General features: G+C 37.4%; 2 protein-coding genes across 2 annotated transcripts in view; one reads left to right on the top strand and one right to left on the bottom strand.

Annotated features, from left to right (window-relative positions):
- The window catches only part of LOC129788372 (uncharacterized), an 86,723-nt gene extending 81,281 nt beyond the window's left edge, over positions 1-5,442 (top strand). The window contains 6 exon segments of the mRNA XM_055824346.1: positions 2,062-2,152; positions 2,269-3,002; positions 3,721-4,069; positions 4,072-4,733; positions 4,735-4,931; positions 4,981-5,442. Coding sequence (XP_055680321.1) covers positions 2,131-2,152; positions 2,269-3,002; positions 3,721-4,069; positions 4,072-4,733; positions 4,735-4,931; positions 4,981-5,353 — 2,337 coding nt within the window. The 5' untranslated portion in view covers positions 2,062-2,130 and the 3' untranslated portion in view covers positions 5,354-5,442.
- Positions 1-12,633, bottom strand: part of LOC129788711 (mucin-5AC) — a 1,053,002-nt gene that overhangs the window by 99,343 nt on the left and 941,026 nt on the right. The window lies entirely within an intron of this gene.

Below are 12,633 nucleotides of genomic sequence, written 5' to 3'. Positions count from 1 at the left end.
TACGGAGCTTTTTTGGGAGGGGGGAGTGGAAATTGGGGGCGATTTTGGGGTAAAGTTCGGTACCTTAAATGAGGTAAAGGGGGGTGGTGGGTGGGCGGTGTCATTTGCTGTGAATTAGAAGCCTTCGCTCTCATGATGGGTATACGTACTATGTGCTCTAGTTCATCGTCTCACCTTTTCCACTCTGTGTAAAGGGGCGATGCCCTCGGGCACTTGTGTCAAATTTCCGGAACTCACATACACCCACGTTGTGCTCTTAAGGACCTCTATCGTGTGTAAGGGTAGCTGTGTGTGTGTCAATTGAGCAATTCACGTTTTTGGATGAGGCAAAAACCACAAAGTATCGTTGAAAGGGGTGCAAAAGCTCTCTCTCTCTCTTCTCAGCAACGAATGGCATTCACCTCGGGATTTTCTTCATCCCCATCACACCGTTGTTAATACAAACCACCACCACGTTATGAAAAGAGAGTTTGAGGAATTGAGCTTGGAGAGCTTTTTTTTTACTCTCCTCAAGATTAAAAGAGATTCAAACATGAAAAATATCACACCCCGTCTTGTGGATTTTGTGGGTTTTTCATCATGCTGTGTGGTGAGAAAACACTCAAAAGGGATATGTGTATGTAATATTGGAGTCATCCACCCCCTAGGGCGTCATGGTTATAGAAAAACACTCTCCGGGATCCTTATAAACTTTTATATCCATATAGTCGAAATATTTCTATGTCAACATTTTATTTCTCCCCTGTGAGTCCTCCCGGGGGATCCCTCACACACAGCCTCTCTCCCCCGCCCTCAGTCAGCATTCATCCCCTCCTGTGGACAGAATCACTCGCACACCTTTCCACCCACAACCACACACCACCTCTTCCGCACACGTGAAAGCTTCCACGGAAATGAGGAAAAATTCCATAGTCTGCAAAACGTAAATGAAAATCATGGCAGGAATGCCTGATATTGAGACATCGCGCCCCCCAGGATAAAAGAGAGACATCCCCACACAGGATGAAATACTGCATGTACACGAATTTTTATTAACGGAGACACCCTCGTATGTCACGCACATATGGCGGCAAAAGCCCCAAAAACAGCCGTCCCTGGATGGACTTTTTCATCCCCCTTTTTTTCTCGGCTTCTTCGTGACCCAGACTCTCTCTATATAGGCGACTTACTGTCTCGTCCACTTTCCCTTATAAAGCATGTATTATATCAAGAAGCATAATTGATTATGCTCAGCTATAGTGCTAAAGGGGGCAGTGCCGGGGGGTTGTTTCGAACGCAGGCAAAGACGAAAATTTCGGACTATTTGATAAAATACAAAAATAATAAACTAAAAGCTCTCGTAGTGCCACAAAATGTCCTGTGTGTGTGTTCAAAAGGATGATTCTAAAAGGAATTGGGGTTAGGCATGAAAAGCGGATATTTTGTAAAGTGGAAAAGTTTATTTTTTTGGTATTTTGTGAAATTTTAAAAGAGTTTTCCAGAGAGAAATCAATTTAAAAAATTCATGAACTTTTTCATTGAATCATGAGCTTTTCCAAAGCTTTCAACGCTTAGGGTTTTTCAGAAATATTTTAAGGAAATTTTTTATTAATTTTCCAGACATTTTATCTTTGAAAAACCTTCGAAAGAATATAATTAATTTTCCGATAAAATCATAGAAATTTTCTATTGAATTTCTGTTTGAATTCAATTCTAAAATAATCCGGATAAACTCACTGCAAGAACCCTTAGAATAAAGTCAATTCCAGGGCATTTCATTCGCACTATCCATTTCTCGGAGGGAACGTGCAAATGCCCAACCAAATGGCTCTATTTTATCGTCTGGGTGGACTTTTTCTCTATCTCTTCTCGCATATAGCGCAGAATTAATTTATCGATGAGTTAGAAGAATTACGACCTCTTCGTTCACACCGATTGGGCACAAAGTGTGTGGGGGTGAATGAGTGTTTGAGGTGGATTTGTGGGTGGAAATACCAAGCCCATGTTTTTCTCCCTTCACCCTCTCCAGAAGAAATCGAGAAATCTTGGAGGTGTGCTAACGGCTTTTCCTTTTAATTGCAGAAACGTGAATCTCTTTTGGGTGAAGCTTCGTCAAATGAGGAGAATGTGGGAAGATGTTTGAATTGAACAATGGACATCTACTACATAGCAGGTGAGAGGGAGATTTTCTTTTGGGTGTTATTGAATGTGGTTTTGTGGGGGTTAAACCATCAGGGTTAACTTTGGGAATTTTCCCCCTGTATGGGTATGTTGATTTGCCTTTTGCAGCTCTTCTTGTGCTCGTGACGCAGTGCTTATGTGACGATTGGACGTCGAGTTGTCCACCAAAGTGCATCTGTAAGTGGATCAATGGGAAGAAGTCGGCACAGTGCAATGCTCTTCAGCTCACAAATATCCCAACGCAACTCAGTACGGAGGTTCAGGTGCTAGCACTCAATGAGAATGACATTGAAGGTCTCAATCGTGACGAATTCACGTCGCGTGGTTTGATAAATCTCCAGAGGATTTACATTAGAGCATCGCATGTGAAGCACCTCCATCGTGACACATTTCGGGACCTAAAGATTCTCGTTGAGATTGATTTGAGTGGCAATGAGATTGAATCCTTGGAACGGGAAACATTTGCCGGCAATGAGCGGCTTCGTTTGCTCTATCTCTATGGGAATCCTTTGAGGAGGTTGGTGGCAAATCAATTTCCACCCCTGCCGCATCTGCGGAGCCTCGATTTGCACAGCTGTAGGCTCGACTATATTGCATCGACGGCATTTAAGAACGTAGCTCTTGTGGAATTGCTGAGCCTGAAGAGTAATCTGCTGGAGACATTGCCGGCTGATGTATTTGTCCACATGAATAATCTCAAGACATTGACTTTGGATGAGAATCCCTGGAATTGCGACTGCAGGCTCAGGGATTTTAGGAATTGGTACCTACATAACTACCCGCATGGAAGTAGTCTCACCTGCAAGCGACCCTTCTCCTTTGCTGGGCAAATGTGGGAGCAGGTGAGTCCAGAGCAAAAGCTCCCAATCTTTCATTTTTATTTTAATATCCTGATGATCCTAATTTTTTTTGAACAAATTGGGTGAAATTCATTATTCAGACTGTCTTAAGATTCCTTAAGAAAGACTTAAGGCATTCTTAAGATTCTTAAAGAAAAAACTTAAGATTTTCTAAGAAACATTTAATATTTTTAAGTTTTCTTAAGCGAAACTTAAGATATCTTCACTCATGCTGAATCGGGCTAAATGCACATTTTTCGATAATTTTTTCTGATCGCTTTCTGACAATGGAATTTGTAAAAATCATCAAAAATATGCATTGTACTCGACTTACTTAAGAAATCTTAAGTTTCCATTAAAAAAAACTTGAGAATCTTAAATTTTTCCTGAGAAAACTTAAATAATCTTCATAAAACTTAAGAAAACTTGAAATATTCTTAAGAAAACTTAAAGGATCTTCAGAAAACTTTAAGAGACTTAAGAAAACTTAAAACATTCTTAAGAAAACTTAAAGAATCTTCAGAAAAATTTAAGAAACTTAAGGCTGTCTGACTAGTGAATTTCACCCAATTTTTCAAAGAAATAACAGAAAAGTCCTTTCATCTTCCTTAAAAATAAGTATAAAAATCGATAAGCTTTGCAAAATGAGCTCCAAAAAAGCTTGGAAGTGAGCTTTTTTTGCTCAAGTAGCTACCTGTTAATTTTTCCTCCTGCCTTAAAGGTGGCAGAAAATCAATTTGGATGCGCCCCGCGTGTCGAGCTATTCAGCGATGGTCTCCTCAGTGAGGATATTGGGAGCAATGTATCGTACCACTGTCTCGTTACGGGTGATCCCAAGCCCGAGATTACGTGGGATTTCAATGGGAAGATCCTCGATAGTGAGAGTATGTTGTACAGCCTCGAGGGTAGTGCCACCGAGAGCACGGGGGAGACGTGGGACCAGCAAGCCTGGAGCAATTTAACCATTTTTAACGTGACCAATTTTGATTCGGGCGTCTACACGTGCTCTGCCCGGAATATCGTCGGCTTCACGAGTCGCAATGCAACACTTTTCCTCCAGGAAGTTGCCCGGGGGTGATTGTGAAGACCCCAGAAACTTTTTGGTATTTTGGACTCATTCTCGGGACCTTTGGCACGGTGTTCACGTTGATACTGATCTCGGTGACGGTGTGCGTTTGCCGGAAGGCCGTGCGGAGGCGCACGAGTAAGAAGAACATCAAGGGTAGCGTGAGCTTCAATGATCAGGAGAAGAAGCTTCTGGATTTGAGTATAACAACCAATGAGCGGCAGGATAGCTGCGAAATGGCCAATACGCCGTCCACGAATAAAACAAGTGAATCCGTGATAGCTCTGGAGCCCGTTCAGATTACAATTGAGAATATTTCACGCAATGAGGAGTTTCCCCTGAATGTGGGTGTTTTCCCGCCACCACCGGAATTCTGTTCGAGTGTCCTGCCCAATCCTGCGTGGGAAGATCATGCCAATGAGTGTATCATCCGCCTATGCCACCCTTCCGCGACACAGTCGTCATCAGTACTCTGCGTTGATACCACGGTGGCACGGGTCTTGCGGCAAAGAGTGATGTGCCAACAATTCACGAGGATGACGTTGTCAACTATCACACCATCGACAGCCAGTACTCGTGAATTGTTGGCACATCACTCTTTGCCCGTTCAGATTACAATTGAGAATATTTCACGCAATGAGGAGTTTCCCCTGAATGTGGGTGTTTTCCCCGCCACCACCGGAATTCTGTTCGAGTGTCCTGCCCAATCCTGCGTACGGGAATATCTTCATTTCCGTCTCCGTGGCACCAGAGACACTCGACAATCCCGACATGTACCCCGATCTTCTCAACATCCCCAACAGGGTCAAAGGGAAGATCATGCCAATGAGTGTATCATCCGCCTATGCCACCCTTCCGCGACAGCAGTGGTCATCAACGCAGAGTACCCGGTGGCACGGGTCTTGCGGCAAAGAGTGATGTGCCAACAATTCACGAGGATGACGTTGTCAACTATCACACCATCGACAGCCAGTACTCGTGCATTGGCGATCAGAATGGCACCTGTAGGCGGCACCATCAAACGTGCCTGGGTCAGGAGACATCCTTCGTTCCCAGTCTCGATGAGGGCACCATTAAGTGCAGCGAGAGCTTTCTCTGCCCCAAATACGACAATATGGGACGACGAATCACGGCCGGTGGGAATTCAATCCTCTCCCTGCCGGATGAGGAGAATCTCGAGCGGGAGATGCTGACGACGGTGAAAGAGGATACCATCAAGGAGATCCCAACGCCACCACTACCGCCCGCAACGACTACAATTTCAAGTAATGACTTTGTCTCCCTGTAGCTCCCGCCTCCAGCACTTCCTGCCACCTCTAAGATATTATGGCCCATCCGCCCCGTGGTCAGGCGGAGTCTTTCATACTTTTATGGATTTTTTTGATCTACTTTTTTCCAATATTCTTCCTTGAAAAGAGTGAGTTTTTTGCACTCAGGGAAATTTTATTGGGGAGCTTAAATGAGTTTAAAAAGTCTTTTTGATTCTATGGATTATATTTTAGAGAATTTTGTTGACTGGATATTTTTCTGATTGAATTTTAGAACTTTATATAGTGATTGATTGTAGAACAATGCTATGTGCCCCGGTAGAGAAACCCTTCTACCGTATTATATGTTGAGCTATGGCACTATGTGTGTCTAGGGTTGGACTGCTCTGGGTGAAAGAGTGAGATGAGTCGTTAGCTCTATGCCGCTCATCAGGCACTCATAGGTAACCAGTAGCCCTTTGTCGCTCGTCCGATTCAGTTCGGGACCCACTTAGCTCAAATTAAGTAAAGTTACTAGCCCCTGTAGGATTATCTTCCTACATGATTGATAATTGAATTGAATAAATTCTTAGTATATAACAATTGATTGATTTTCCTGAATTTAATTTATGAAAATTAAATAATATTGAATTGACAATTTGACAAATTCTTTGGAGATTTGATTTGATTAAAAAATAATCAAATAAATTTAAGGAATAAGTATCGATTAAATTTTATAAATTGTATTACTTAATTTTGAACTAAAATTTAAGATTTTTTTTTAATTTTGAAAAAAATAGATGAAGTTCAAGAATACAATAAATAGGATTTGAAGAATTTGTTTTTTTTTTTGAAAAATATGTTTTTTTTATTTCAAGAATTTAGTTAGTTGAATTTGAAAAACTTTTTTTTTAGTTAATATTATGATATTTCTATTGAATTTTTAAGGATTAAGTTGAATAAATTAAAAAATAAATTCCTCAATTCAATATTTTAATTAAAATGAATTCTTAAGAACAAAGTTTTTTGAAAAAAAAAAAAATAATAATAAAACTAATTGGATTAAAATCAAAGAAAAAAATCAAAATTTTAAAAATTGAATAAATTTACTGAAAATCAATTACTTAATTTGCCTTAATCTTACAAAATTATATTGAATTATCACCTATTAGACTTTCCTACAAAACAAGCTCCCTTAAAATTTTCCTATGAGCTTTTCCATGAAAGTTTCTAAGTTAATCAGAAAAGCTTAATGATTGCCTAAAAAATTTATTTTCTCTGAGTGCATCATTAAAAAAGAAATTTTCCCTGAAGCATTTCCCCGCAACAAACCCTCATCAATATCATCCCCCTCCCCCACCTCCTTCAATTTCCCAGCCTGACCACATCAAAGCCGCAGTGAAAAGTGGATAAAAGTGCTGAGTTAGAAAGCTCGATGGACAAACGCCATTGGGAAGTGGGAGAAAAATTGGGTGGAGTTAAACTGATTAGTGTAACTTCCCTGCTATGTATAGCGTGAGTTTGCAAGAAGATATATAAAGAGAGCTCGTGTAAAAAGTAAGTGTGTGTGAAAAGTTTATTATCTTTCTCCAAAAAAAAAACGAGACTCCATAAGAGGAGCTTTCATCTCTCTACTTTCGTTTTTTCTTCCTTTTGAGATTTTCCTTTTTTTCTCTTTCTCCAAGCACGGCGAAAGGAAAATATTTCTGAGCGAGGGGAGGGGGGTTTTTGTGAATGATAAAACTGAATAAAGTAAAAAAAAAAAAGAAATCATTGTGTATCTATTGAATGAATAAAAATTTGAGGAACAGAGAGAATTTTCCATTTTGAAGTGCATTAGTCTAGCTTTTAAGTGAAAAACATGAGAGAAAAAATTACATTTTGTAAAAAAAAAGAATAATGATGATGGAAGCCACTCTGCGCCCTTCGCTCTTAAATGGAAATTATACGAGTAAACAAAATTTATGTAATTTAAATGAAAAATTAAAAAAAAAATAGATAGATTGAATGCAGATTTTTCTGATGAAAGAATTTTTTCTTGTGTAAGAAGTGAACAAGTTGATTCCATTAAGAAAAAGTCAAAAGGGGTGAATAACTAATGGGTTTTAGGGTGATAAATTTACGTTTTATTACTATTTCTTTTTTTTTTTTAATTTCAAAGTTTAGATAAAGCTTATTTAAATAGTAAAAAAAAATCACAAAGAGAATAATAAAAATGAATTATAAAAAAATGAGAATAGTCAGAAGAGAGTAAAACGTAATTAAAAATTTAATTATACACCCCCTCATAACTACCAAAAAAAAAAGAGTTATATATAAAGAATTTAAAATCGCTGTTCATAAAAATCAGCTACAAGAGGTTTTTTTCGTGTTTTTTCATCCATTTTCCCACACAAATTGTGTGAACGAATGATGAGAATGAGGGAGAAAATGTGAAACGATATAGAATCAAAAAGTCAGGAAATACACAGACGAAAAAAAAGCAAACAATTAAAAAAATTGAAGCAAAAAGCATTTTAAATAAAATTTGAAATATACAAAAGTATATAAATACAGCAGTGAGTAATTAAAATTGGCAAATTCATTAAACATGGGACCATTTCGCCACTCACTGAACAAATTCTCCGTGTATTTTATGTTCGTCCCATATTGCATTTAAACAAAAAAAATAACTACAACAAAAATAGAAAACAAAACCAAAAACAAAGCGCATTATTAACTCACTAATTTTTACTCCAAATTATTTATTTTTCCTTTTCCCAAAATTACTCACAAAATAATTTACTATAAATTTTTTTTTTGTGTAGTAAAAAAAATCATTAAAAAAATATTGCAATGAAATGATATAATAAAAATCCATAAAGTTTTTCATGGCTCTCAGATTAATAATTTTCATTTTTCAAGATCTTTTCCCTCACACTGATAAGCAGAAAAAACATCCATAAAAACACTCTCAGATGACGAAAGAAATTTGAAAAAAATCATACGAAAAGAATGTCAGAAAAGTGCTAGAAGAAAGTTAGTGGCACAGAAAATACAACAATTTGAAATTAAGGAAATGCTAAAGAAGAAAAAAATGGAAAGGAAAAAGTCTAAAATATATCAATGTTGAGCTATACACAGTATAAATTATATACAATAATTCCTCCAGGATATTCTTTCGCATTCAGAAAGATATTAAAAAAAAACGTGGAAAAGGATAAATGAAAAGGAATTTAAGTAAAAAAAAATTTATTAAAAAAATAATGAGTTTTCTTTTAAATTATTTTGCTGACTTGGGTGGTTATGGAACTTTGAGAAGGAAATCAAAGTTTGTACGAGTTGTCCTATTAAAAGTCTTCCAGGAGAAAGGTAAGTTTAAAATTATTATAAACTTTTAAAATCAGTTTTTTCTTAGGCTTCAATATAAGAATTTAATGTTAATCTCTGACTATTTTACCTAATTATCTAAAGAAATGATAGAAATATTTCATTTTATTTTTTTTCTAGAAGGAAAATTTAGAAATCATTTCTTCCGTTTAAATAAAAAGAAGAGCTTTTTTGTATTCTTAAAGATTCAATTTTTAATGTTTTTTCCTTTAAAGATTCAATTAAGCAGCATTCGTAAGAAAAATTATTAATTCTCTTCATTTCAAATAAAATCTTCTGCCGACTAACATTTGTTTCAGAACATAGAATCTTTCAAAAAGCCAGAGAATTCTATATATAGAATCTAAGTCTATTTTTATCCAATTACCCTACGCAAAACAATGTTAATTAAAAAATCAATTTCTTACGAAAAGGGAGAAAAAACATCATTGCATGGGGGACCTTTGGGTGCAGCAGATAGTGCAGAGTGCATATTTGAAGCTTAATGAAGCTCTACACACTATAAAGCTCCTCCACCCTCCCATTTCCTGGTTGTTTTTCTCACCACACCGCCGACCAATATATACTTTTTGCTTTGGAAAGTTCATTTAGAGCAGTGTGGTGTGTGGGAAAAAGCACACACCCTAGACGATTTATTGAGTGAGCTTTCCGAGGAAAAAAAGCTCTACTCTTACTGAAAAATTAATTCGTCGAAGTGAACGCGGTCGTGGGGTTGAGGGGGCTGGGATGGGTTGTTTGGAGTGTGGTTGTTCGTGGCAATTTATCCGCGTGAGAAGCTTTCGCTGTGAATTGATGATGGTCACTTTATGGAGGCATGGATGGCGTATCTGCGGGGGCGCAATCTCCCAACAAATAGCGAGATTGCACCCCCGCAGATGCACTACTTGTTTTTGGCTTTAAGCTCACCCAAAAGCTCTCTCTGTTGCTTTTCCTAGAATTTTTCAGGGCTCTTTTTGGGAGATTTTCCGTGGAAATTCGTGCTTTGAACCAATTTTATTTTGAATTTCCTTCCGTGAGTGATTCGTGGAAATTTATCAATAAAAATCCATTCTCAATGTGAGGGGATTAACTTAAGCTTTTTACGGTGAATGTACTTGGATAAGTTGAATATAAAAAAAAGCTCAATACGATGGAGATTTAAGAGATTCGCGCATGAAAATCATTGATAAAATTTTCAAATTGCGCCGAGTTTTGAGGCCTCACGTGAATGTCTAACCCATTTATGCAATATACATATAAATGTATAAAATATGTGGAATGAATTACGACCATTGGGGCCACTATCGGACAATGATATATGAATGCGGAACTGGCATTTTGCACTCGAACCATTCCACACCATACCAAATATTATCGCTGCTTGTCCATACATTTCCGTCTCTTTTTTCCCTCCCTTTAGGGCATCCTCTAGCACAGTGTACTCATTCTCTTGCCTCTCTCGTATATCGATGGGAAAGCGCCATATAACACAAAACACCCCCGCCGGGTATCATATACGGGAGGTGGCCCAAAGAATTCCTCATGTGCGGTCATTTTTGGCCATAGAGCTTTCGTACTCATTTATATTTCGCCTCCACCCCATTCATCCCTTAATGGGGAGCGACACATCCAAAGGGGTTATTAATCAGGAGCCACAATTAGGGATGCTCTTCGGGCGACAAACCCCAAACGCATTTCAAATCTCCCACATCAACCTCGATTTTATCTATATGCGCCCCATGAATTATCATGTATCAAAAATCATCTGGATGAAATTGAGAAGTTTATTTCTTTCCTATCTGGATGGGAAGCTTTACTTATCCGGTAGCTTCCGGTGTTTGTCAGAGCCAAATTCCTGCTTCTCCAAAGAAAATACAGCAATTTAAGTCAGAGCTTTCGACGCTTTGTGGGTCTTGTTTCAGGGGGTTTTTCTAATTTTTCTTCTTAAGTTTTCTTTCTCTATATAGATATTTAGTGTTTGTGAACTTAACGAACATCTGAAGTTGCGGATAAATACAGAAATTGATTTGGATAAATCTCTAAGATATAATTTATTCATTCAAGGAGAACTTAGAATTTTTTCTCACACCTTTAAAGCTTCAGAATTTCCGGAATTTCCCGAGAAATATTACGTTGAAAACGTAGAATAGTCGATACACTTTAAATTTAACCAATTTTCCAGGTATTTTATATGAAATGTTAGCGAAAAATGGGGGTACGAAGGTAGAGCCACCCCTTCTTGCGCCATAAAGAATGCAATTTGGAATGAAATTGAACTCTTTTCATCTTGAAACGTTTTCTCTTTCCATCGAATGGAGAAAAATCACCAAAATTGATTGCACTCATTGAGAGTAAATGCGGAGAAAAAGGAATTCATTCTTTTCTCTATATAGACAATGAATGAGAGGTAGGTAATATCCAATTCATATTGTATACCAGAGACTTTTATTGAGTATTTGATTTTTCACTGCATTTCACGGAACGTTTTCTAGTACATAATTTTGTGAAAATACTCCTCGAATTCAATGCAATTTCTTCATTTTAAAAACTTTCAATTTCTTCTTCTTTTATCGCGTATTTGGTCGCGGCTTTAAAGGGTTTAACCTCTGGGGGGATTAAATGCCATTTTGGGGTGAGAATAGATGGGGTTGGGTGGGGTAACCTGATGTGAGGCCGTCGACTAAAAAAGCCAGGTATGAATTTATGATTTTATTTTATAACTTTGTCATCATTTTGGGGCAATATTTTATCACAATTTCACATATAAATCACTCCGGGATGTTCTCTCTGTGTATATATTTAGAGAATCCCTCTCTCTCCCCTTCTGGTTCCAAAAATGTGAAATCATTTTCAACCCCTTTGCCTAACTTTTCCACCCCCGCGTGAAAATCACTTCGCACTGCCCTCACAGTGCACCGGGTAAAGTTTAACTTGACTGTTGTGAGCACAAACATTAATTATAATTACAAAATTAGAGATTAATTTAAGACACTTTTCAATTGACTCCCCCGTCGTGTGCACACACAAAAAATCTCCATTCAGTTTTCTAAATTAAAAATAATTCTTTTCCACCCTCTCTTTCATTTCACCATCCCTCTTGTGCAATTTTAATAAATTTTCTCCTCTAGCACAGCACGGAAAGAAATGCAAAGTTATATGAGAGATGAAAAAAAATATTAATTTGCTGACATTTACTCGGGACTTTTCTTTTTTTTTTTTCTTTTCTTATAAAGGAAAAGATTTATGAAACACAAGAACATGGGAGATTTTTATTGTAACAGGAAAAAAGGAAGAGAAGGAGGAGAAAATTACAAATTTGATCTAACTTTGGATTTTATTCTTATACAAATGCAAAAGTCATCTTTCTCCTGAATCTTTTTCCCATTTCCCAAAAAGCTCCTCTGCATGGGATACGTGAAAGCTCCATGAAAAGCAATATAATGGAAATGTTGGGGAAGGAGGGAAATTATTAAATAAAATTCTGTCGTGAAGTTTAACTTTTCACGTTTGGTTTTAAACATTCCACGGGACATTCATAAATTTTCCATGTTCACAAAATGTCCCTGTTAGCTCTTTTTCTTTGTATTGCACGCGAGATATGACGACATTTTCCAATATATATGTAATATTTCCTTGAATTGTTTTAACTTTTCCCTTCGCACACAATGCCATTCCGCACCCACCACTAGTAGTGAAAGAGTTTAGTTGCAAAATATTGAAAAGTTTTCATCAGATTTGCTGGGAAAAAAATTCCTTCATGGTTTGTCTGGATTGTACGCAGGCAGCAGAGTCTGTGAGACTCACGATGATGTCATACCCCCTCCGTGTTGGTTGAAAATTTCTCGGAACTTTTAACATTCTTGCAGAAAACGAAAGAAATTTCTTGGAATTTTTGTTGAGAGTTGAGGTTTTCCCGGTTTTCTTGTTCTTGTGTGTGAAATATATTGCTGAACCAATTTTGAAAAATTCTTTG

The sequence above is a fragment of the Lutzomyia longipalpis genome, chromosome 2 (genome assembly GCF_024334085.1).
Source record: "Lutzomyia longipalpis isolate SR_M1_2022 chromosome 2, ASM2433408v1".
NCBI lineage: Eukaryota > Metazoa > Arthropoda > Insecta > Diptera > Psychodidae > Lutzomyia > Lutzomyia longipalpis.
The sequence above is the reverse complement of the archived record's forward strand: the minus strand, read 5'-3'. Positions and strand labels throughout refer to the sequence as shown.